The 25,968-nt window shown below is 41.3% G+C and overlaps 1 protein-coding gene across 6 annotated transcripts in view; it reads right to left on the bottom strand.

Annotated features, from left to right (window-relative positions):
- ADAR (adenosine deaminase RNA specific) overlaps positions 1–18,396 on the bottom strand; it is a 52,003-nt gene extending 33,607 nt beyond the window's left edge. For 2 of the 6 annotated variants that reach the window (XM_070785552.1, XM_070785558.1), the window contains exon 1: positions 18,282–18,396. In XM_070785552.1, coding sequence (XP_070641653.1) covers positions 18,282–18,323 — 42 coding nt within the window. In that variant the 5' untranslated portion in view covers positions 18,324–18,396. Of the gene's footprint in view, positions 1–17,304; positions 17,463–18,281 lie in introns of those variants that run through there. The other 4 variants (XM_019954359.2, XM_070785557.1, XM_019954364.2 and 1 more) reach the window with 3 other exon arrangements.
- Between the last annotated feature and the right edge of the window lie 7,572 nt (positions 18,397–25,968).

The raw sequence follows: 25,968 nt of genomic DNA, 5'->3' as shown, positions 1-25,968 counted from the left end.
CAAAAATGGAATGCCTGTGAACGTGTGCGACTGAACTTGCAGCACATTATCAAAAAAGTAATGAATTACTGAGTTATTTTAAATACTAGCACACTATTTTAGAAGAGGATCTGCACCTAAATAAACTCATGTTCTTATCTTAACTCCTAGGAAATACGTGACAAGCAACTCATAGAGTCGCTAGGCATACATTTATTGCCTTCTTTTTTTGTTGTTTCAATATTTAATCACTGGGTTTTTTATTCTACTAGACAGCTACTGCCACATCAACATAATTTTCACAATTCCCAGGGTCTTCCTATAATAACCTGACTTGCTTTGATAACCTATAAGGCTTCCTGTGGGCAGAACAGTGAAGCCGCCCACCTGGTGAGCAGTGCTCCCCAGCTGTCTTTATGCTGATGTATATTCTATTAAGGGTATTGACTAGACTGGCTTTTGAAGTTACAAGAAAGCAAGAGACGCCTCAGGTACCCCCGGAAAAAACACAGGTCTCCAGAAGTGGCCTCTACCTGCTCAAAGTTACCCAGTAAATGAAGGAAGAAAAATAGTATTTATCAACTATCTAGAGGCATTGTGGTAAGCATTATATTTTAAAGATATACTACTACTAATGCCCAAATAACATGAATAGTAATGGCTTACATGCCTGCGCTGAGTATTTTACATGTAAGTTTAAAGTGTGAATGTACAATTAGTCTCATAAACACTGCACACACACAAGATAACTACACGGCTTGTGGTTTTATGCACTAAGTCCTGACACCCTGAAACCACGTCTTCTGTGCTAGGCTGGTCTGGCAAGAAGGACCTGACTGAGCTAGTTTGGCTCTGGCCAGAGAGGCTCAGCTACTGGTCCACATTTGGGTTCCACTGAGTCAAAGTTAGACTGTTAGTCTAGTTAGAACTAGACATGGAACAACAGACTGGTTCCAAATCAGGCAAGGAGTACATCAAGGCTATACATTGTTACCCTGCTTATTTAACTTATATGCAGAGTACATCATGAGAAACATTGGGCTGGATGAAGCACCAGCTGGAATCAAGACTGCCAGGAGAAATATCAATAACCTCAGATACACAGATGACACCACCCTTATGGCAGAAAGCGAAGAACTGAACCTCTTGATGAAAGTGAAAGAGGAGAGTGAAAAAGTTGGCTTAAAACTCAACATTCAGAAAACCAAGATCATGGCATCCAGATGGGGAAACAGTGGAAACAGTGGCTGACTTTATTTTTCTGGGCTCCAAAATCACTGCAGATGGTGACTGTAGCCATGAAATTAAAAGACACTTGATCCTTGGAAGAAAAGCTATGTCCAACCTAGACAGCATATTAAAAAGCAGAGACATTACTTTGCCAACAAAGGTCTGTCTAGTCAAAGCTATGGTTTTTCCTGTAGTCAGGTATGGATGTGAGAGTTGGACTATAAAGAAAGCTGAGTGCTGAAGAATTGATGCTTTTGAACTGTGGTGTTGGAGAAGACTCTTGAGAGTCCCTTGGACTGCAAGGAGATCCAACCGGTCCATTCTAAAGGAGATCAGTCCTGAATATTCATTGGAAGGACTGATGCTGAAGCTGAAACTCCAATCCTCTGGTTCCCTGATGAGAAGAACTGACTTTTGAAAAGACCCTGATGCTGGGAAAGATTGAAGGTGGCAGAAGGGGACGACAGAGGATGAGATGGCTGGATGGCATCACTGACTCGATGGACATGAGTTTGAGCAAGCTCTGGGAGTTGGTGATGGACAGGGAAGCATGGGGTCCTTGCAGTCCATGGGGTCTCAAAGAGTTGGACACAACTGAGCGACTGAACTGAACTGAACTGAGTCAAAGTCCAAAGAGGGGACCTTCCCTCTCACTCTTGCCTTCTCTCCGTTCTCTCCCCTAGGACCTAGCCTCTGAGTGGCTGGGCTCAGTCCCAGCTTCCAGCAAGGGCAATGTCCTCACCTCCATGGCTTGTAGGAGGCAGAGGGGCCAAGTCCAATACTGCTGGAGGCAGGCCTGAGGGCAGCCCTGTCCCCCTGCCCCCTGAATTCTGCAGTGTTTCCAGGGGAAGTGGGCAGAAAGCCTTTGCTTTCTTTCTTTACTTTTTTCTTTAAGCATCTAGCCTTAATTGACCAGTTTTTATCCTGCCTTCACAACAGTATTAAAGGAAATGTAGCTTGCCCACTCCCTGTAGATGAAAGCTGAGACTGAGGAGGAGACTGGGGGTCAGTAGGAGGAGGCAAGGTTGAGGGGCTTTTGTGGAACTGAATTTCAGTGGATTGACTTTCTGGGAATTGACCTAGAGCCATTTCCAGGTGACCACAATTTTCTTCCCAAAAGGAAGGAATAAGGCTTTGCTAGATAGAGGGCAAGAGAAGAAGGGGGTGACAGAGGATGCAATGGGTGGATGACATCACTGACTCAATGGACACGAGTTGAGCAAACTCAGTGAGACAGTGAAGGACAAGGAAGCCTGGCGTGCTGAAGTGCATGGGGTCGCAAAGAGTCGGACACAACTTAGCGAGAGAACAAAAATTCCTAACATATGTCTTTAAAAGCATTTCCTTCAGCATTGACAAGTTCAGGAAAAAAAAATTTCCATCTATGCATACAGTGGAGAAGGTGTGTGAAGACATGGCAGAAAGAGATTTGAAGATGCAGGCCTTGAAGATGGGAGTGATGTGGCCACGAGCCAAGCAATGCAGCCAGATACCAGAAGCTGGAAGAGGCAAGGACTGACTCCCCCCGAGAGCATCGAGAGAGAGCACTGCCCTGTAAAACTTGCATTTCAACCCAGTAACACTTCTGACTTCAGATTTCTAGCCTCCAGAACTGTGAGAGAATAGATGTCTATGGTTGTAAGCCACCAAATCTGTGCTCATTTGTCATCATAGCTGCAGGAAACAAAGACACCATCCTCCATAGGTTGTGCCAATCAGGGAGCTCTGGGTGAAGGACTAGCACAGACCTTGCTGTGCAGCCAAGATTTCTGCATTTTGGGGGCTATCACAGAAAAGGTGGAAAGAGACCAGCTGGCATAGACAACACACACACAGTCACGATTCCCACTTTTTAGTTAAACAGCACAGCCTTCTCATTTCTGTCCAGAGTTACATTTTCTTTTGTTTTATTTGAAGGAAAGGTTATTTCTATAATATAACAAAGACTACTGATCATAAACCAACAGCCAATATCATATCTAAAATGGAATAATTAGGAATTCCCACTACAACAAAAAATAAAGAGGGCCACCATTACCACCATAATCTTACTTCCTCCATTCTGAGATGTACTCCAGACATTTCTGACTTTGGGATGTGAATTACATATTGTTGTTGTTTAGTTGCTAAGTCATGTCTGATTCTTTTGTGACCCCATGGACTGTAGCCTGCCAGTCTCCTCTATCCATGAGATTTCCCAGGCAGGAATTCTGGAGTGGGTTGCCTTTTCCTTCTCCAGGGGATCTTCCCAACTGAGGGACCAAACCCATGCCTCCTGCATTGCCAGGTAGATTCTTTACCACTGGGAAGCCCATGAATTATATGCATGGATATTATATATTGGGATATTGCAACTAGTAGTCCCTAAAACTATTATTAAATTGATAACATGTTCTTATGCTCAGTGGTCTTAAAATCAAAGAAATATGGTATTTAACATTATTCTGAAAATCCTAGCATATACTATAACACAAAACAGAAGATATAAATTGACAAAAAAAGAAAGAAAAACATTTGCAGATGATAATATCATAATCCTAGTTGATACAAGACGATTGAAACTCTTTGGATCACCATCAAACTCTTTGGATCACCAAGGAATATGGCTGGATGTAAGAGAAATATACAAAACACAACACTTCCTTATATGAAAAACACTATATTCTTAACAGCAAATAAAACATTTTAAAAAAGGTAAACAGAGACTTCCTGGTGGTCCAGTGGTTAAGAACCCGCCCTGCGATGCAGGGGACGTGGGTTCATTGCCTGGTCAGGGAACTAGGATCCCATCTGCTTTGGAGCAGCTAAGTCCACGTGCTGCAGCTACGGAGCCCACATGTCCCAACTACTGAACACACGCCAAAATGTAAGTCTGTCTGCTGCAATCAAAGCCCCCACATGACGCAAGGAAGGTCCTGCATGCCACAACTAAGATCCGAGGCAGCCAAATAAATAGACAAAATATATTTTTTAATTAAAACTAAGAAGGGAAATATGGGAATAATTCTAAAAAATGTGAAGAGCCTAATGTATGAAAATGTGTGGAAAAGTACAAAACTCTGTTGAGGAATAACTGTCTTAAACAGAAGGATACATCAGTTACAAATGTGATGGCTAAACAGTTTATGACTGCCAAATCAAACAGCAGTTTAACTGCAAATTCTAATGAGGTTAGGGGCAGTAAGGAGTGGTTGCCTGACAAAATGATTAAAGTTCAAGTGCAAGAAAAAACAAGCAAGGATAGCCAAAATACTTGTTAAAAAGAGGACAGCCATACTGATTAAATCAAAGCAGTGCTAGTATAATACCAGAATGGAGCTACAGAGCAGAACCACATTTCCTAATAGGCCCTAGTGTGTGTACAGATCCAATGCATGACAGGAGCCAAAAGCAGCAGCAAGGGGAAGATCAATTAGTCTATATATGGAGCTTGGCTGGTTGATAGGCTTTCTAGGACAAAAAAAGATCTATTTAACCCTCATATACTGTTGGTGGGAATGTAATTTGGTACAGCCACTACGGAGTACAGTATGGAGGTTCCTTAAAAAACTAAAAATAGAGCTACCATATGACCCTGTAATTCCACTCTTGGACATATATCTGGAGAAAAACATGACCCAAAGGGATGGTGGTGGTGGTTTAGTTGCTAAGCTGTGTCCGACTTTGGCGACCACATGGATGGCTCTTCTGTCCGTGAGATTTTCCAGGCAAGAATACTGGAGTGAGGTTGCCATTGATATATGTACCCCAATGTTCACTGAAGCACTGTTTACAAGCGCCAAGACATGGAAGCAACCTAAATGTCCATCAACAGAGGAATGGATAAAGGAGAGGGGGTACACATATGCAACGGAGTATCACTCAGCCAGGAAAAGAATGAAGTGATGCCACCTGAGCAAAATGGATGGACCCATAGATTGTCATACTGAGTTATGTCAGTCAGATACAGAAGAAGAACTATCATATGACATCCCTTATATGTGGAATCTAAACAGAAATGATACAAATGAACTTACTTACAAAACAAAAAGAGACTCACAGACTTAGAAAACGAATTTACGGTTGCCAGGGCAAAGGGATAGTTAAGGAGTTTGAAACGGTCACGTACATGCTGCTATATTCAAAATGGATAACCAACAAGGACAGCACATGGAACTCTACTCAAGGTTATATGCCAGACTGGACTGGAAGTGGATTTGGGGGAGAATGTGCTGTGCTTAGTCGCTCAGTTGTGTCTGACTCTTTGTGACCCCCATGGACTGTAGCCTGCCAGGCTCCTCTGCCCATGGGATTCTCCAGGTAAGAATACTGGAGTGGGTTGCCATTTCCTTCTCCAGGGATCTTCCCAACCCAGGGATCTAACCCAGGTCTCCTGCATTGCAGGTGGATTCTTTACTGTCTGAGCCACAGTGGATACATGTATATGTACGGCTGATTCCCTTCACTGTTCACCTGGAACTATCACAACATTGTTAATCAGCTATACACCAACACAAAATAAAAATGTTAAATTTTGAAAAAAAAAAAAAAATCGACTTAAAGCCTTTATTGTTGTTCATTCGCCCAGTCACGTCCAACACTTTGGAACCCATGGACTGCAGCATGCCAGGCCTCTATGTCCCTTACCATCTCCCAAAGTTTGCCCAAGTTCATGTCCATTGCATCAGTGATGCCATCCAGCCATCTTATCCTCTGATGCCCTCTTCTCCTTCTGCCCTCAATCTTTCCCAGCATTAGGGACTTTTCCAATGAGTCACCTGTTTGTATCAGATGACCAAAATACTAGAGTTTCAGCTTCAGCATCAGTCCTTTCAATGAGTATTCAGGATTGATTTTCCTTAAGACTGACTGGTTTGATCTCTTTGCTGTCCAAGGGACTCTCAAGAGTCTCTTCCAACACCACAGTTTAAAAGCATTAATTCTTCAGTGCTCCACCTTCCTTATGGTCCAGCTCTCACAACCATACATGACCACTGGGAAGACCATAGCTTTGACTATACGGACCTTTGTCGGCAGAGTAATGTTCCTGCTTTTCAACACACTGTCTAGGTTTGTCATAGATTTCCTGCCAAGGAGCAAGAGTCTTTTAATTTCATGGCTGCAGTCACCATCCATAATGATTTTACAGCCCAAGAAGAGGAAATCTGCCACTACTTCAACCTTTTCCCCTTCTATTTGTCATGAAGTAATGGAGCCGCATGCCATGATCTTATATTTTTTTTAAATATTTAGTCTTAAACCAGCTCTTTCACTCTCCTCCTTCACCCTGATCAAGAGGCTCTTTAGTTCCTCTTCACTTTCTGCCATTAGAGTGGTATCATCCGCATATCTGAGGTTGTTGATGTTTCTCTTGCCTTGATTCCATCCAGATAACGCACCCAGCCTATTTCTCATGATGTGCTCAGCGTATAGATTAAACAAACAGGGTGACAGCAGACAGCCCTGTAGTATCCTTTCTCAATCTTGAACCACTCGTTTCATACAGGGTTCTAACTGTTGCTTCTTGACCTACATACAGATTTCTCAGGAGACAGGTAGGATGGTCTGGTATTCCCATCTCTTTAAGAGCTTTCCATAGTTTATTATGATCCACACAGTCAAAGGCTTTGGTGTAGTTGATGAAACAGAGGTAGATGTTTTTTTGGAATTCCCTTGCTTTCTCTATGATCCAGTGAATATTGGCAATTTGATCTCTGGTTCCTCTTCCTTTTCTGAATCCAGATTGGACATCTGGAAGTTCTTAGTTCACATAATGCTGAAGCCTAGCATCTAAGATTTTAAGCATGATCTTACTAGCATGGGAGATGAGTGCAACTGTCCAATGGTGAACACATTCTTTAGTACTACTTTCTTGGGAACTGGGAAGAGGATTGACCTTTCCAGTCCTGTGGCCACTGCTGGGTCTTCCAGATTTGCTAACATATTGAATGCAACACCTTGACGGCATCATCCTTTAGGGTTTTGAATAGTTTTACTGGAATTTCATCACATCCACTAGCTTTATTAACAGCAGTGCTTCCTAAGGCCCACTTGACTTCACCTTCCCTAATGTCTGGCTCTGGGTGGCTGACCACACCATCATAGTCATAGGGTTCATCTGGATCTTTTTTATACAGTTCTTCCATGTATTCTTTCCATCTCCTCTTAATCTCTTCAGCTTCTACTAAGTCTCTACCATTTATGTCCTTTATTGTGCCCACCTTCGGGCAAAATGTTCCCTTGATACCTCCTATTTTCCTGAAGAGATGTCTAGTCTTCCCCTTCTGTTGTTTTCGTCTAGTTTTATCCACTGTTCACTGATGAAGGCCTTGTCTCTCTGTGCCGTTCTTTGGAAATCTGCGTTTTGGGGATATATCTTTCCCTTTCTCCCTTGTTTTTCATTTCTCTTCTTTCTTTAGCTATTTGTAAGGTCTCCTCAGATAACCACTTTGCCTTCGTGCTTTTCTTTTTCTTTGGGGTGATTTTGTTTGCTGCCTTCTGTACAATATTATGGACTTCCCTGTCCATAGTTCTTCAGGCACACTGTTTACAAGTTCTAATCCCTTAAATCTATTCAGATCATCAGCTTCTCATAGCCAAATTCAGGCTTAAACTAAAGAAAGCGGGGAAAAACACTAGGCCAGCCAGGTACAACCTAAATCAAACCCCCTATGAATGTGCAGAGGAGGTAAAGAATAGATTTAGAGCCTTGCCTGATATTAATAAACCAAAATAAATTACAAACGGATTAAAGGATTATTTGTAAAGCATTTTGAATAAAAACACTGAAAAACAAAATCTTTGGGTATGACTTGACCTGTTTCACAGGAATGGAAGACATCACAAAGGAGAAGACTGACATCTGTTTACTGCAGATAGATTTTTGTACTTCAAAATAGTGACACGATGTTTGAAAATGTTCACAGTAAAAAGTTTTTAAAAAGTAATATAAATTAAAAAATGGAAATGAACAGGGAATCACAGCTATGCACAAGACAGAGTTAATCCGTATGTATGTATACATAAAGCCCATGTACCTGAAATAAGACAGCACGCGCATATGGAGAGCTCATATGTGCCAGCGTGTGGTTTACCCTTTAATTTTCACAACTGCCTTATAAGAGAGGTGCACTGTTCCTGTCCCCATGGTAGAGCAGGGGAAGCTGAGGTGGACCAAAGTTGTTTAAGATAACTAAGTCAGTACTGGCAGAGCCAGGATTCAACCTCAGGCACTTTGGCTCTGGGGCGGGTGCTCTTGGCCATTACACTATGCCGTTCCCACTAATGCTGCAGTCGACAAAAAGCCAATTCACAAAAAAGGAAGTGCAAATGCGTGGGGAGATATTCAATCACATTTATAATACAACTTACATTTTCATTCATAAAATCAGCAATTAAAAAAAAAACAACCAGTGCCAGCTGGGGTGACTCCATGGCTACCTTCACAATCTAATCTTAGATTCTAGGAATCCACTCTGGCCCCCTCCAAAATGTTCTCAAAGATGGTTAGGTCACCATCACCTCCCTTCTTTAACCCTTTTTTGGCTATCTGTTACCCTTGGCATAAAGGCCCAAGTCTATAACAAGGTCAGCGATTCCCACTCTCCAGCCAAGCCTATCCTTTCATGTCACAAAAAGCACCGTCCATCCTGTTTGCCCAATAGCCACAGAGCACTCTTGCAGCCTTGAAAAAGCCAAGCTGTAGACTCTTTTCTCCTCCAGTCCTGTCCCTATGCCAGAAGGCATATGAACCTTATAGTATCTATAACCCTAGGAAGCTTCCTTCATAATACTTAACAGTAGCTACAGTCACACAACTGCATGATCTTTGTCTGTCTGTCCTGAGCAGTACCAGTCTTGTACCTCATGACCCAGTACAGTGCTTTGGCTGTCAAAGATATTCCACAAATATCTGCCAAAGGAATATACATTAATGACTGAAAGAAAAAGAAAGGAGAAAAGTAAAAAATAAGGAAAGGAGGAGAAACAGGCACCCTCCTAGATGGTGGTTAGATTAAGATGCCTTCTTTTTTTTTTAACAAAGCAATCGGACAATGTGTGTCAGAAGTCTTAAATATATTAATAACGCCATGCAATAATCAACAATCATTATTAATATTGTAATCATATTGCAACATAATTATTAATAAGTATAACTAATAGTGCAATCATAAAAACCTATCTTGAAGAAGATAATTCGAAATCTAGCACAGAAATTTAGGCTGGCTATAGAATTGCATACAATAGCAAAAAACTGAAAACATCTTTAATGTCCAAAACTAGAGATGTGGTCAAGTAGCCTGTGGTACAGTCATAAATTATACAATATATAAAAGTCGTATTTATGAAGAGTTAATGCCATGGAAGATGTTTAGTTCATTATAGGGGGAAAGACATAACATTTAAATAGAAAATAGTTAGGGTTTTGAAAAACAACATGACTAAGTGGCAGACAGGGCTGAGTGCCTGCCCGGGAACTCTGCCTTCCTTCCTGACAGACCCCTGGTTCTGGCCACAGTCCTTGGAGAAGGCCAGGCTCCCTCCCCGGAGTCAGAGGACGGACCCTGATTAGCCTAATCTACCCCGGTTTTGGCAGTTCCACTCCTCTTGCCAGTGATACATGTGATACAACTCTGGCCAGCAAAACAAAAGGAAGTCTGTCAGGGGCTTTCTATGACAAAAATTCCTTGCTGTGAATAAATGGTGCCCTGAGGATGGCAGAGCAGAGGGCTGGGACAACGCTGAGTTGCTGTATCAACCTTCCCTGGAACTGCCCTATCTGTGGGCTGACCAACACAGCATCATGTGAAAGAGAGCAGAATGTTCACAATGATGTCTGAGAGGTGGGATTACCAGGCATTTTATTCATTTTAATAGCTTCTTCAACTTTCAAGTTTTTTATAATAAAGCATCAAAGTAAGAGGGAAAAAGTTAATAAGAAAAAGATAACTACCTACTGTATGAACCTCGCCTGGAATAATCTCAGTCTAGATGAAAACAGCCATGTAAATAAATGATTAAGATATGATGAGATAAAATCACAAAATACCACATCATAGCTATTTGTCTGTTGTTGCTGAGTCGATAAATTGTGTCTGACTCTTTGCAACTGTAGCAGACCAGGCTTCTCTGTTAAATAAAAATTTTTAAAATCCCTCATAATATCTAATGGTGAGGATATGGAGAAACTAGAACTCTTATACACTGTTGGTGGGAAGGAATGTGAAACAGTACAACCACTTTCAAAACTGTTCTGCAGTTTCTTCTAAGGCTAAATAATGCAAATACCCTATGGCTCAGGCACTATACTTCTGGGTACTTACTCAAGGAAAATGAAAAGAGATGGTCACAAAAAGACTTACACAAGAATGTTTATGGAACCAGGAACAGGGAGAAGGGAAGAGGGAGAGTTGTTTAATGGGTGCAGAGTTTTAGATTTGAAAATGAATAACTTCTGGGACTTCCCTGGCGGTCCAGTGGTTAAGACTGTGCTTCCACTGTAGGGAGCCTATTAGAATCAATGCCTGGTCAGGGAACTAAGATCCTGCATGCTGCAAGGCCAAAAAATATAACAATTAATATATATTAAAAGAAAAGAAAATGAAAAAGTTCTGGAGATTGGTTTCACCACGTGAATATACATATATCATTGAACTATACACTTGAAAATGGTTAATTTGGTAAATTTTATGTGTTTTTTCACCACAATAAAAAAAGAAGAAAAAGAATGTTCATAGAACTTTATTCTTGATAGCCACAAACTGGAAACAACCCCAGAGTCCAGAGACTGATGAATGAATTAAACAACTAGTACGCAAGCATAAAGCAGATAGTGACACATGCAACGTGGTTGAACCTCACTAAAAGAAGCCACACACAAAGTACATACTGAATAGTTCAATTTACATGACATTTTAGAGAGGCAAAAACTGATCTATGATGATAGACATCAGAACAGTGGTAGCCTCTGGGTATACTGGTAACTAGAAAGGTGCATGAGGGAACTGTATGCAGTGAGGGAAATCCTTTATCTTCTTGATTTGGAGGTAATTAAATGGGTATCTGTATTTGCCAAAATTTATTGAATGGTATTCAGTGAATACCATATCATATTCATAAAATGTTTATTGTATATGATTATATCTCAAAAAGAGATTTAGGGAAGTTTTGAGATGAGGGAATTGGACGAGGCTAAATTCATCATTTTGACTACACTGAGAAGCTGTTAGCCAAACAAGAATGCTTCTTTAAACCAGATCAATAGCAAGAGATAAACATCTCAGGCAGCAATTTATAAAATGCTTAATTTAAGAACATTAAAATGATGACAATTATACATATATTTGAAGTCAGTTTTGTGGAGTCAGCTTTGATATTCTACTAAATTTAAAAAAGGAAAAATATATGATACATACACACTAATGTATCTTTAAAACAAAACATAGACCTTTATTTAATTAAAACTGCTTTTATTTAAAACACTGGACAGAGTGTTGAAAATTGCGCTTTCTTCATTAAGTAAGAATAATTGGAGCCTATATACAGAGTGAAGTAAGCCAGAAAGAAAAACACCAATACAGTATACTAACGCATATATATGGAATTTAGAAAGATGGTAACAATAACCCTGCGTACGAGACAGCAAAAGAGAAAAAATAAAATAAAATAAAACACTGGACAATATTTTCATCAAATACCTTGTTAAAATCTGAAATAAAACCAAATATTTACTTTTTAGTCATATGTCAAAAAGCAAACCTTTAGGACACAGAATGAAGAAAAAATATTTTTAAGCGTACAAAGGAAGAAATCAAAAAGGACAAAATTTGTCTACAGGAGAATGAAAAACAGGTTTTGTATATTTAATAATAAAGCCAAAATTTGATGGCAACCAACCAACTGGAAGGGTATTTACAGCACATAAGAGTTTTTTGCTTTTTATAATCAGCACATACTCATTTTTTAGATAATTTGTATAATTTATAAACAAAATCATTTAGAGACAATAAGCAAATAGACAAAATCACAAATTAACAGAATTTTTAAAATGGAAATAAAAATGGTTAACAAAAAACAGTTCAAACTAAATCATAACCAAAAGTGCAAATTAAAATGAGATACTGTTTTTCAAGTTAGCCAAGATTTTCCTCTTTCAGTTAAAATACCCAGTCCTGGAGAGGGCAGGGCTAGTCAGGGGCACAGGGAATGGAGAGGCATTGCAGTGTAAACTCAGATTGGCGTGTAAACTTGTACTCACTTTAAAAAAATAATTATTTATTTTTAATTGGAGGATAACTATTTTATTTGGAGAAGGAAATGGCAACCCACTCCAGTGTTCTTGCCTGGAGAATCCCAGGGGCGGGGGAGCCTGGTGGGCTGCCGTCTATGGGGTCGCACAGAGTCGGACACGACTGAAGTGATTTAGCAGCAGCAGCAACTGTTTTATTAGTGCGCATGTATCATTCTGTCATACATCAACATGATTCAGCCACAGTCTTACTCACTTTTAAGGAAGCAAATGAGGACAAGAAGGTACTGCAGCTAGGTAGAAGGGAGGCCCAGATATTTGGGGGTGAGAGTGGGGTTAAACAACAGCCCTCTCACCTCCAGCCTCTAATGGTAAGAAAATTACTTTTTTTGTGTAATTTTGTTTCTTCTTTAGAACAGGAGGGTATCACTGCTCCGCTTTTTCTGTTGGGGCTTAGATGTGGCATGAGTAGGGTTCCCTGAAGATGAGGCACCAGGAAGATGGATGTGGGTTTGGGCCCTCCCTGGGAGAGGCCCAAAGACCAACACCTGAGCAGCCGCTGTGCTGAAGGCCAGACTGCACTCTGTGCTGCAAGTCCCCCCACATTTGGCTCTGCCACTCACCCCAAGCCAGGGTGCTGTTCCTGGGGAGCAGCGCTGGGCACAGCAGAAGCGCCTTGAGATGGCTATGGAGAAGGCAAGGTGCAGATCGGCGTGCAGAACATCTGGGTGAGAAGCCAAACAGTGACAAGAAGATGGAGTATATTTTATGTAAAAGTCCAAGAAAAGGAAGGGAGGAGATACACACCAAGCTATTAGTAGTAGCTGTACCCCTGGAGGGTGAGATAAGCTGGATGGAAAGGGGTCTCATTTCGTTTATAATTTCTAGTTTGGAATTTTTTTTTTAAGCCTCTTTTGAATGTTTGGGTATTAAAAAAAAAAAAAAGGTTTAAACTTCACAACCCTTGATCCCCAAACTCCAGTCAAAGAATGAATTGTTAAGGGACTTAAAACCTTCCCTGGCTCATTGTAAGTGCTCAAGGAAATGTTTTAAAGATAAATACTCTAAGGGGGGGGGGGGGGGGTGCGGGGAAAGACTCAAACTATGAAAAAAAGCCTTAATATCCTACCTATCATAGTTTAGACTATGAAAAGGCTCTTTAAAGTCCCTTGGACCGCAAGGACATCAAACCTGTCAATCCTAAAGGAAATCAACCCTGAATATTCATTGGAAGGACTGATGCTGAAGCTGAGGCTCTAATACTTCGGCCACCTGGTGTGAAGAGCCAACTGATTGGAAAAGACACTGATGCTGGAAAGGACTGAGAACAGGAGGAGAAGGGGACGATAGAAGATGAGATGGTTGGATGGCATCACTGACTCAATGGACATGAGTTTGAGCAAATTCCAGGAGACAATGAAGGACAGGGAAGCCTGGCATGCTGCAGTTCATGTGGTCTCAAAGAGTCGGACGGGTCTTAGCAACTGAACAACATCATAGTTCAGGAGGGTTTCAGGGGGTGAAATATCTCACAGGGTGGAATTTCCAGGTGGCTGTTCCTTGGGGCTTGACCCTTCACCTCTGCCGGTTCACATGCACACGGGGAGACAGGTTCTGCCTTGCTGGGATGGCACCTGCATACCTGTGTTTACAGACATTTACAGTGACAACTGTATCTATCATGCAGATTAATAATGTTGATTAATCCTAATCAACACAGTGGCATCATTTTCTCCCTGTGAGTAGATTTTCAGTTATTCACCTAATAAACACTTATTAAGCACATACTATGTGCCAGGCACCGTCCTAGACCCTAGAGATACAGTGGTAAACAAAACAAAAATTTCTTTCCTCATTATTTTCATGAAACCGATGTTTTAGTGAGAAGACAGGCAACAAACAAATATACAATGTCAATTAGTTCTAAGTGCTAAGAAGAAAAATAATGCAGCTAATTTCTTAGCTAAGTAAGAAATACAGAGCCCACAGCCTCTGTCTTCAAGGGGCTCTCAGTCTAGCAGAGAACTGACCCGAAAATAGACAGTTATCAAAGAGAAATCAAATCCACAATGGGGTTGTGCTCAGGGGTTTATGTGACTTCCTAATTGATGGAGGTCAAAGAAAGCGTCTGGGAAGAGAAGCATGGCCTGAACCCAAGGAAGTCAATCAGCCAAAACGGTGTGTGTGAGTGTGTGCATGCACACACACACAACCCAAACAGCAGACGCAAAGGCAAGGAAAAGATAGAAAGAACGCGATCGATGCCATAACAAAATAACAATGTGCGATGGACAAACAACACCAGGTGGCTTCACTCTAGCTGAAAGACTCTGGGAATGCCTCAGAGAAGTGGGATATGAGCACATATGTCAGCACAGATGCCTATGCACGCACACACACTTGAAGCACTCATTGGTGTTTTCACCTGCCTAGTACTTACTTCTGCACTTCCCATCCCATGCCGTTGTGGAAGAAGTTTCACTCCTGCCTTCAAAAGTGGGCCTGTGACACAGACTTGCCTAATCATGGCATCCTTTGCTCCTTGTCTACATGACTAGTTTACAATGCTAGAAGTGAGCTATAAGGTCATAGGCTTGGGGCTGCCAGAAGTCACCTTTTTCAATATGAACAGAGAAAACAGCAGAAAAGAATGAGGGCAACAAACAAAAAGAAGCAGAGAAAGGCAGGGTGAAGAGAGTCTTCACCGCATCATTTCAGTCTCACGATCCAGCCATGCCTGAAGTTCACCTTTGGACTGCCTAGTTAAATAATCAATCCTTTTTTGCTTACATTAGGTTTCCGCTATTTACAATTAGATTAGCATATACCCTTCTGGGGAAAGAACTTCACTCTGTGTGTGGTGGTGGTGGGGTACAAAGGGAAAGGAAGGATAAATTATGTTAAAGCATCTCTCCCATTAAGGCTGATAAACGTGATGAAATAGGTGACTTCAGGACATCTGGGAGGGCACAGAAGCAGCAATGAGAGCTTCCTGGGTGGAGGAACTGAGAGTTTATTTGTCACAATCTACATGGGTGGATTATGCAAATCTTCCAAGTTCCTAATAACTCACCATACAGCTGAAAGTCATCTTCAAACTGAGAAACAACACAGAACAGCTGATCAAAAACACCAAGAATGTCATCTGTTTAAAACCCATTTACTATTCCCACATGAATGCACATCCATCACAGACCTTTCTCAAATACTTAATTTTGTGACAAACTTAATATTGTGAATTCTCTAACCCTGATACCAAATGATCATCCAGCGTTCTCCAGGAAACTTAACTCAAGCAGCTGCACTCACTATGGTCCAAGTCTAACAGATGTTAGAGCAAAATAAACTGCTGTATCTCAAGAGATCACTACAAAAGCCCAAAAGCTCAGATCCTGTGGTTGACATATTTGAAAACTCAAATCAGTTGGTCACAGATAATACCAGTCGTGGTCTGAATCACAGCTTCAAATCTTTAAATCCTCAAATCAGAAGAAAGGTCACATTACACCCTGTTACAGTATAAAAATAACTAGCTTAAAGGAAACTGTCTTAAGCAATGTTACTCCTGGCTGAAGTAACAATATCTGGAGATGTTTTCTTCTTTCCAAGTATCTATTGTGTGTCTATGATCCCAGCACATGTGCCCATGAGCCTTTCCTTTTTCTCTGCATGAAAAGGCCAAATCTTGGTTCACATCTGGACAACGCTGGGCAAGATGTAAAATACAAGATAATTTATCACCGGACAATGAGATGTTATTCTTAGAGCAAATACTGGCCCTCTAAACTCTGCTTATGCCTCCCTTCCCCCACTACACTAGGCTCACACTGCCTGGGCTCAAGTCATTGAGAAATGTTAGTCAGTTGCTAAGTCGTGTCCAACTCTTTTTGACCCCATGGACTGCAGCACGTCAGTTCTTCACTATCTCTGGGAGTTTGCTCAAATTCATGTCCACTGAGTTGGTGATGCTGAGAAATAACAAGACCCAAACCCCATAGAGCCAGAGGGCCTGGGTTCAAGTTCCAACTCTGCCATTAACTAGTGTCAGAAACTTGGCTAAGCTCATCTTCTGCATCTGTAAAATGGGAATTATACTTATTATAGCACTGGGTTGCTGGAGGGATTAAATCAATTAGTGTCTGTAAAGAGCCTGGTTACAGGGTCACACACCTAGCAAGTGCTCAATAAAGAGAAGTTACAATTAAGAGATGGAGAAGGAAATGGCAACCCCCTCCGGTAGTCTTGCCTGGGAAATCCCATGGACAGAGGAGTCTGTTGGGATGCAGTCTATGGTACTGCAAAGAGTCAGACATGAATGAAGCAACTAAGCATTATTAAGAGAATAAAGTGAGGCTTAATCTTTTTCCAGTTCTAAAATTTGATGATCTACTGTAGAGAGATGGTGGGTTTCTAGTCTTCCCACCCCCATCCCAACTCCGCTTTATCCTATCTGGCAGAATAGCAAATATTCAGAATAGCAAAAAGTTCCCCTGCTTTTCAAGCAGCTGTACCAACAGGAAACCTTCAGCAAGGAAGCAAGTTCAAGTCATGGGTGCTTGGATCTTACTAATAATAGCTAGACACTTCAAATTCTGACAACAACCCTGCAAGGTAGATATAATAATCCTCAATTGTAGATAAGATCAGGTAGGAGTAGAAAGGTTAAATAACTCAGTCACTGTCATACAGCTGGCAAAGCAGACCTGACTCCCAAAGTTCATGCCCTCTTTCTACTCTATTCCCTCCTCTCATACAGTAAGCACACCCAACTATGAAATAATGAAATAATGGAAAAGATATTTCAGGATCTCTGACACGATGGGAACAGGCTTTCTTTAGTAAAGAAAGAAACTGGCATCATCACTCACATTTGCTGGGCAATTTGTTGCTCCTGCGTTCTCCCTCCCAGTGGCCTGTTCTAGAGATCCGGCCTCCCTCTCAACATCAGCCACTGTGCAGGCCTCTGTGTGCACATCCTCCTCCCTTAGCAGCTTAGGCTCTGCTCCCTCCCTTACCGCAGGCTGGGACACCCCGACACTGCGTGGAGTATCCGGTGACAGGTACTAAGGCCTTTTTGAAAGACAAGTTTCCCAAACTCTGACATCAACACGTCACACCTGAGGCAGGCTTACCCTCTAGCGGGGCCCAAGAATCAAGCCAGATGAAGGAAGGGGAGGTGACGCAACTAGGCTTCCTGCACCAAGGCCAGAGCGAGGCGGAGCGCAGTGTCCGTGACCCCGCAGTGGGCTCTACACGGCGGACGCCTACGCCTTCCCTGTGGAAGGCACGCCAAGGGCGGCGGATGTTATCCCAGGGATGAGGCGCGGGCCTATGCAGTCAGAGCTGAAGACGCAGAAAGGAGCGGACCGGAACGAGTCCCAGGCGCCTCGCTCTACTGTCACTCTCCCTCAGGCGAGGGAGTTGGCGAGAGGAAAACAAGGGCCTTTGGTACCCAGCTGTTCGGCTCTGGCTGGCACGAGCGCCAGAGCATCCGTGCGCAGTCTCTGCCGCCCACACCCGGAGCACGCACACGAGCACTTGGCCCCCGGCGATCACCTCCCCGCGAGGCTGCCGAGCCCCGCCGCTGCCCGCGACCCCCGCCTCCCCAACCTGGCCCTGCGGCCACCCTCAGCCCACCCGGGCGCCCCTGCGCTCCCTCTTCCAGTAGCGCCCGACACTGGAGCGGCGGTGGGAGCCGGGCGTTCAGGCCACAGAAGGTGATGGCGGGGAAGGGAAAAACCTCTTACCGGGTCCTGTAATTCTCCGGGACACAACTCGACACCAGAGACAGTCACTGCCGCCCGGACCCTCCCCCCGCCCTCCCCCACCACGTAGCCCTCTCTACCTTCAGTCTGAAATCAATGGCCCTGTCGCGGATTGGTGACATCACCGGCGCGCCGGGCGTGGGAGGAAGCACCACGTGATTTTTCTCTTTTGTTTGCGTCCTAGTTAAGCTAGGATTTTGTTGCTGCTTTCCATGGGTTTTTACTGTTCTGTTAATGGTGTTGCTGTAGGCATGGTGCGAATAGGTACTTGGGTTTGGGATGCTGCATTTTTGCTCTTGGCCTTGATTAAACTCCTCAGTCATTCATAACGTAGTTAGGCCGGAAGGCCTGGATGGTAGGTGGGTACCATCTTAAAAAAAAAAAAAAAAAGGATCTCAGCTACACTGGATAAGTTAATAATGCCCCCAAACCCCCCAAACCAGTAGTCCTTGGATAGAAAGTTCAGATTAAGTATTTTTAATATGTTATAATGAACGTTACCTTTAATTCGGCCTTTTTGCCACCCCAACTGAGACAAGAAATATTACCAATAATTTAAATCTTCTAAGTGGGCCTCATACTGTACCACTGCTTTCCCCTAAGAAGTAACCTCCATCCTGACTTGTGTTTACACAACTTTTATATTGCTTTCATTTCTTTTCACATTTATGTACATTATTAAACAGTATATTTTAAAATTAGTTTTGTGTGTGTGTCTGTGTATCTGTGATGTTTTTGAACTTTGATCTACTGTTCTGGACATTTATTTTAACAAACATATTCCTAAGTTACTTAGTCCATTCAGGCTCCTATAATAAATACCAAAGATTTATAAACAGAAATTTATTTCTCACAGCTCTAGAGGCTGAAAGTCAGGGTGCCAGCATGTTCCGGGGAAGGCCCTTTTCCTATTGGCAGAGTTCTTGTATAGCAGAAGGAGTTAGGGATCTCTGTGGGGTCTCCTTTATAAGACTTTGAATTCCATGCATGAGGCCTCTACTCTCATGAGTTAAGCCAAAGGCCCCACCTCCTAATACCATCTGTTGGGCCTTAGGATTCCAACTTATGAATTTGGGGGAGAACACAAATGTTGACCATATCACTAGGATTCATTCTCGTTGTTGAGTGAAGTTGCATTTCATTCATTCTCACGGCTATATAACAAGTCATTCAATTTTGTGGGTGTACCCATTATTCATTCTCTGGCAGCCTAATATTTATGCAATTTCCAGTTGTTGGGTTTTTATTTTGTATATATACAAGCCATATATATATACACACACAAAATATATATTTATAAGGAGAAAAGGAAAGACATAAGCATCTGAATGCAGAGTTCCAAAGAATAGCAAGAAGAGATAAGAAAGCCTTCCTCAGCGATCAATGCAAATAGAGGAAAACAACAGAATGGGAAAGACTAGAGATCTCTTCAAGAAAATTACAGATACCAAGGGAACATTTCATGCAAAGATGGGCTCGATAAAGGACAGAAATGGTATGGACCTAACAGAAGCAGAAGATATTAAGAAGAGATGGCAAGAATACCCAGAAGAACTGTACAAAAAAGATCTTCACGACCCAGATAATCACGATGGTGTGATCAGTGACCTAGAGCCAGACATCCTGGAATGTGAAGTCAAGTGGGCCTTAGAAAGCATCACTACGAACAAAGCTAGTGGAGGTGATGGAATTCCAGCTGAGCTATTTCAAATCCTAAAAGACGAATCTGTGAAAGTGCTGCACTCAATATGCCAGCAAATTTGGAAAACTCAGCAGTGGCCACAGGACTGGAAAAGGTCAGTTTTCATTCCAATCCCAAAGAAAGGCAATGCCAAAGAATGCTCAAACTACCGCACAATTGCACTCATCTCACACGCTAGTAAAGTAATGCTCAAAATTCTCCAAGCCAGGCTTCAGCAATATGTGAACCGTGAACTTCCTGATGTTCAAGCTGGTTTTAGAAAAGGCAGAGGAACCAGAGATCAAATTGCTAACATCCGCTGGATCATGGAAAAAGCAAGAGAGTTCCAGAAAAACACCTATTTCTGCTTTATTGACTATGCCAAAGCCTTTGACTGTGTGCATCACAATCAACTGTGGAAAACTCTGAAAGAGATGGGAATACCAGACCACCTGACCTGCCTCTTGAGAAATTTGTATGCAGGTCAGGAAGCAACAGTGAGAACTGGACATGGAACAACAGACTGATTCCAAATAGGAAAAGGAGTTCATCAAGGCTGTATATTGTCACCCTGTTTATTTAACTTATATGCAGAGGACATCATGAGAAATGCTGGACTGGAAGAAGCACAAGCTGGAATCAAGATTGCCAGGAGAAATATCAATAACCTCAGATATGCAGATGACACCACCCTTATGGCAGAAAGTGAAGAGGAACTCAAAAGCCTCTTGATGAAGGTGAAAGAGGAGAGTGAAAAAGTTGGCTTAAAGCTCAACATTCAGAAAACGAAGATCATGGCATCCGGTCCCATCACTTCATGGGAAATAGATGGGGAAACAGTGGAAACAGTGTCAGACTTTATTTTTCTGGGCTCCAAAATCACTGCAGATGATGACTGCAGCCATGAAATTAAAAGATGCTTACTCCTTGGAAGAAAAGTTACGACCAACCTAGATAGCATATTGAAAATCAGAGACATTACTTTGCCAAGAAAGGTCAGTCTAGTCAAGGCTATGGTTTTTCCTGTGGTCATGTATGGATGTGAGAGTTGGACTGTGAAGAAGGCTGAGTGCCGAAGAATTGATGCTTTTGAACTGTGGTGTTGGAGAAGACTCTTGAGAGTCCCTTGGACTGCAAGGAGATCCAACCAGTCTATTCTGAAGGAGATCAGCCCTGGGATTTCTTTGGAAGGAATGATGCTGAAGCTGAAACTCCAGTGCTTTGGCCACCTCATGCGAAGAGTTGACTCATTGGAAAAGACTCTGATGCTGGGAGGGATTGGGGGCAGGAGGAGAAGGGGACGACAGAGGATGAGATGGCTGGATGGCATCACTGACTCTATGGACGTGAGTCTGAGGGAACTCCGGGAGTTGGTGATGGACAGGGAGGCCTGGCGTGCTGCGATTCATGAGGTTGCAAAGAGTCAAACACGACTGAGCGACTGAACTGAACTGATATACATATATATGTGTATGTATTCAGATTCTTTTCCACTATAGTTTATTACAAGATTTTGACTGTAGTTCTCTGTGGTATACAGTAAGTCCTGTTGTTTATTTTATATATAATAATGTGTATATGTTAATCTTAAACTCCTAATTTATTCTCCCTACCTTTTCTCTTTGGCAAAAGTTTGTTTTCTATGTCTGTGGGTCTACTTCTATGTCTGTTTTGTAAATACGTTCATTTGTACCATTTTTTTGGATTCCACATATGAGATTCTCTGTCTGATTTACTTCACTTACTATGGTGATCTCTAGGTCCATCCGTGTTGCTGCAAGTATTTCATTCTTTTTCTGTGGCTCTTTTATCCATTCATATCTTGATGGACAGATGGTTCCTCAAATATTTGTTCCCCTTTGTGTAGGAGGACTACACATTTCTACCTATTGCCATGTGATTTGAAGTGCCCCTTTTGGGAGGAGTATGCATACCAACCCAACTGACAATCACTTTGGTCATAATGACTTCATATCTGACCAGAATCTTAAAAAAATATTCTCTCTGTGTTTCCACTAGCTCTCTTGCTTATTTCCCTCTTCAGTGAGAATGGCATGTCCTCCCCTGGGGATCTGAGAATGCAGAAGACATGTGCTATACAGAGCAAGCAAAAAATAAACACTGAGATTTCGGGTTTTGTTAGTTACCCCAGCATATTATAGTGAAAACTGACTGATAAACTATTTGTCTATGTCTTCTTTCCTGTTTTTCACAGATAAACCATTGCAGAAGTTTATTTTGTTGGTTTTTTCAAAGAACCAACTTTTGGCCTTGTTGCTCCTCTCTACTATAACTTAGTTTCCTATTTTATTTTTTAGTTCCTACTTTTGCTCTTATAATTATCATATTCCATTCACCTTCTTTGAGTCTATTCTGTTGTTTGCTTTCTACTTAAGTTATACACTTAGTTCATTAATTTTCAGCCTCTTCCTCCTTCTGTAGAAATTATTTAAAGCAATAAATTTCCCTTGAAGCACTATTTTCATATCCTACAAGTTTTAATATATACTGTTTTCATTAAGTTGTAAAATATTTAAAATTGTATTATAGTTTCTTCCTTGACTCATGAGTTATTTAAAAAGCATAGTTTCCAATTTCAAAATCTATGGAAATTTTAAATACTAAAATATCTGCATTGTGATTAGAACATAGTTTTGAAATACTTTTCTTTGAAATTTGTTATTTGCTTTATAGCTTAACTCATGGCCTAATTTTGCAAATGATCCATATGTGCTTGAGAAGAATTTGTACTGTCTCACTGTTGGGTGCAAAATTGATGTATGTCCTTTACTATAAGCTTGTTAATTTTGTTATTCAGATATACATCTTTGCTGATACTTTTTTTCGGGGGGGGGGGAGGTCTGCTTGAATCATCAGACACAAAGACATGTTAAAAAAAATCTCCTGCAGTGATGATATATTTGTCCATTTATCCCTGTAGTTTTTATCAACTTACAATCTATATGTCTTTTTTTACTGGAGTAGAATTGCTTTACAATGTTGTGATAATTTCTGCAGTACGAAAAAGTAAATCAGCTATATGTATACATATATTCCCTTCTTCTTCAGCTTCCTTCCCACCCAACCCCCATCCCACCCCTCTAGGTCATCACAGTATACTCTATATTATCTTGAGCATATTTTATTAGATGCTTATATTTTTAGAACTGTGTTATGGTGTATGCTCATCCATGTCCAGCTCTTTGCAACCCCATGGACTGTAGCCTTCCAGGCCACTCTGTCCATAGAATTTTCCAGGCAAGAATACTGGAGTGGATTGCCATTTCCTTCTCCAGGGGATCTCCTTGCCCAGGGATCAAACCCTGCATCTCTTGTGTCTTCTGAATTGTCAGACAGGTTCTTTACCAGCTGAGCCACAGGGAAGTGTTATGGTAATTAAATCTTAAATCATTATAGAGTTATCCCTTTCTATCCCTCTAATGCTCATTATCTTCAATATATTTTATCTGGTATTAACATGGCCAAACTAGCTTTCTTTTAGTATTAGCTTGGAATATCATTTTCATTCCTTTTACTTTTAATCATTCTAAGTTCTTTTGCTTTAGAAGTACTCAGAAATCCAGATGGACTTTAAAAAAATTCTGATAATCTCTGTCTTGTAACTGTCAATTTTTGTCCACATATATTTATTGTAATTCTTGATATATTTGAAACTGATTCCAATTTCTACTTGATCCATGTTTTCTATGTTTCTGGCTTTTTTCTTTCTTGCTTCCCCCCTCCTTTCCTTTCTTTTTGGATTAACTGAGTTATTTTTGAACTTTTTTCCTATTCCATATTTTTCTTTCTAAATATTTGGAATTATGCTTTCTCTTTTTAGTGGTTACCCTTAAAATTTATCATGCGTCCTAAAGTTTAACACAATGTTGTCATTCTCTTCTACACAGTCCAAGAGCTTTTGAATAGTTTATCACTTTTCTTACCCCTTCTGAATAATACAGCACTATTGTCTAATTTTTGGTTCTGTTTTTTCTCTTTTATTAACTCCGTAAACTGGTCATTGTCATTTTATTCTACCCAGACAATATGTGTTTGAGTTTACATACAGAGAAAGAAAGAGAGTTAATGTGAGGATGTGTTTATAGACTAGCTGCCACTCTGTGCAAATAGGATAGCTTGATGTTATGGGGCTGTTCTCCAAAAAGTCACATAAAATGTGTTTCAGGAAAGTCTGCCTGGGAAAATATTTTAAAGATGTCTTCAATTACTTAATAAACTGTCTTGAGGAAAGAAGACAGGAATTGTCCCACTGACTCCTGCTTTCCTTCTGTTAGGAGAGTTAACTCCCCTGCCCTTTGTGCTGTGCAGTGCGCCCCACGGTTTTGGAGGTCTCTGCATCCACTGGGTAGCCAGGAGGGAAGAGATGTGTAGTGTTAGCATAGCGTGTGTACTTGCATGAAAGTGGGTGGAGTCTATGCAGAGCTGGCCCAGATTAAAAGTGAGGCCAAGGAAATCTCAAGTGGAGCATATAATGAAAAATGAAGAGGGAGAAGGTTCTCAAAAGAAGGAATAGCATTTTAGAGGCACAGGGATGGAAGAAAGCTCTCTTCCTTTAGGGAAATGCAAGAATAGCAATTTCTGAGAATTCCCTGGCAGTCCAGTGGTTAGGACTCCGAGCTCCCACTGCCAGGGGCCCACGTTTAATCCCTGGACAGGGGACTAAGCTAGCTGAAAAACAGTTTCTTTCAAACTGAAGAATTTCCTTTCTGTGACCTCTTAAAGATGTATTTTTACTTCTGTGAGCCTTTTCTGTAAGCTCAAAGTTCAGGTTGTATATACATGAATTTGAATTTCTAACATTGAGAGTAATTACAGATAGAGGGTACAGGTTACTGGGAAGAAGAAAATGATGTTTGTGGGCATAAATGTTTTTGCCATGATAGTTTGGTAGAGATAAAAAGCAAAGGCAAAGAAAAGCCTTTGGAATGGTCCATCTCAGTATCCCTGCCAGGAATGGTACTGAATATGTCAGGACTTCTCAAGAGCCAGATCAGTGTGTTCTGTTAATGTTCTGGTGGGTTCTCAAAGTTTTTATTGGCAGAATTTTACATTTGAGAAATCCTCTGGGTGTTATTAAGGACTTCCCTTTAAAAATTCTCTGAGCTAGGTAGAATAAATTAAAATCATCCAAGGACATTTCAAAACAAATTGTATCAGACCAAACCTCCCGTGAAGAATAGTTAGAAGAGCTGGATAAAATATTTTTTAAAAATATCTATTCGAAAGCATATCCATTGAGATAGCAAAGGATTTAAGAGTGAAGAGACTGGAGAAGAGGGAATCCCACAGAAGTGAGGCCAACATTTGACCCCACATATGGTGTTTACTGATAGCTTTCCTGGTGGCTCAGTGGTAAAGAGTCCACCTGCCAATGCTTCCTGGCCACCTGCCAATGCAGGAGATGTGGGTTCAACCCCTGGGTCACGAAGACTGCCTGGAGAAGGAAATGGTAATCCACTCCAGTATTCTTGCTTGGGAAATGCCATGGACAGAGAAGCCTGGTGGGCTATGGTCCATGGGGGTCACAAAGAGTTAGACATGACTTAGGGACTAAACAGCAGCAACTGTATTTTTGAATTCTGAAGTCAAAGCTGTGAGGGTAAGAAGCTGGATAGAGCTTTGGGAAGGGGAACAGTAACTGAAGTTCAGAACTCACTGATGAGAAGGGTCCTGGTAAACATACCAGGTTTAGATTGGGATCCCTAACTCCAAGGAAATTGAAATCCAGCTTGAAACAATTCAATCTTAGATGTATTAAGTAGTTTGCCCCTATCTTAACCTCTCCTATAAGCCATCTTGCCTGGGAGAAGATAATATTGTCCAGTACTTCAAACATTTTCATACAGTATGTCTACATTTAATGAAAAATAGGGTGGAAAAAAAGAAAAGACTTTCCCAAAATTCAGACACAAGATAAATAATAAAAAGAGGTCGACAGGAAATCCAGATATTAGAGTTATCATACACAGAGTTTAAGATAGCTATAATGAATGTGTTTCAGAAATTAAATTACAAATACAGTATTTCTGGCCTGTGGTTGTACAGTAAAAATGTATTTTTTGTCT

Source organism: Bos indicus, chromosome 3 (assembly GCF_029378745.1).
Source record: "Bos indicus isolate NIAB-ARS_2022 breed Sahiwal x Tharparkar chromosome 3, NIAB-ARS_B.indTharparkar_mat_pri_1.0, whole genome shotgun sequence".
Taxonomy (NCBI): domain Eukaryota; kingdom Metazoa; phylum Chordata; class Mammalia; order Artiodactyla; family Bovidae; genus Bos; species Bos indicus.
Note: the sequence above shows the minus strand (reverse complement) of the source record. Positions and strands in the feature narration are given on the sequence as shown.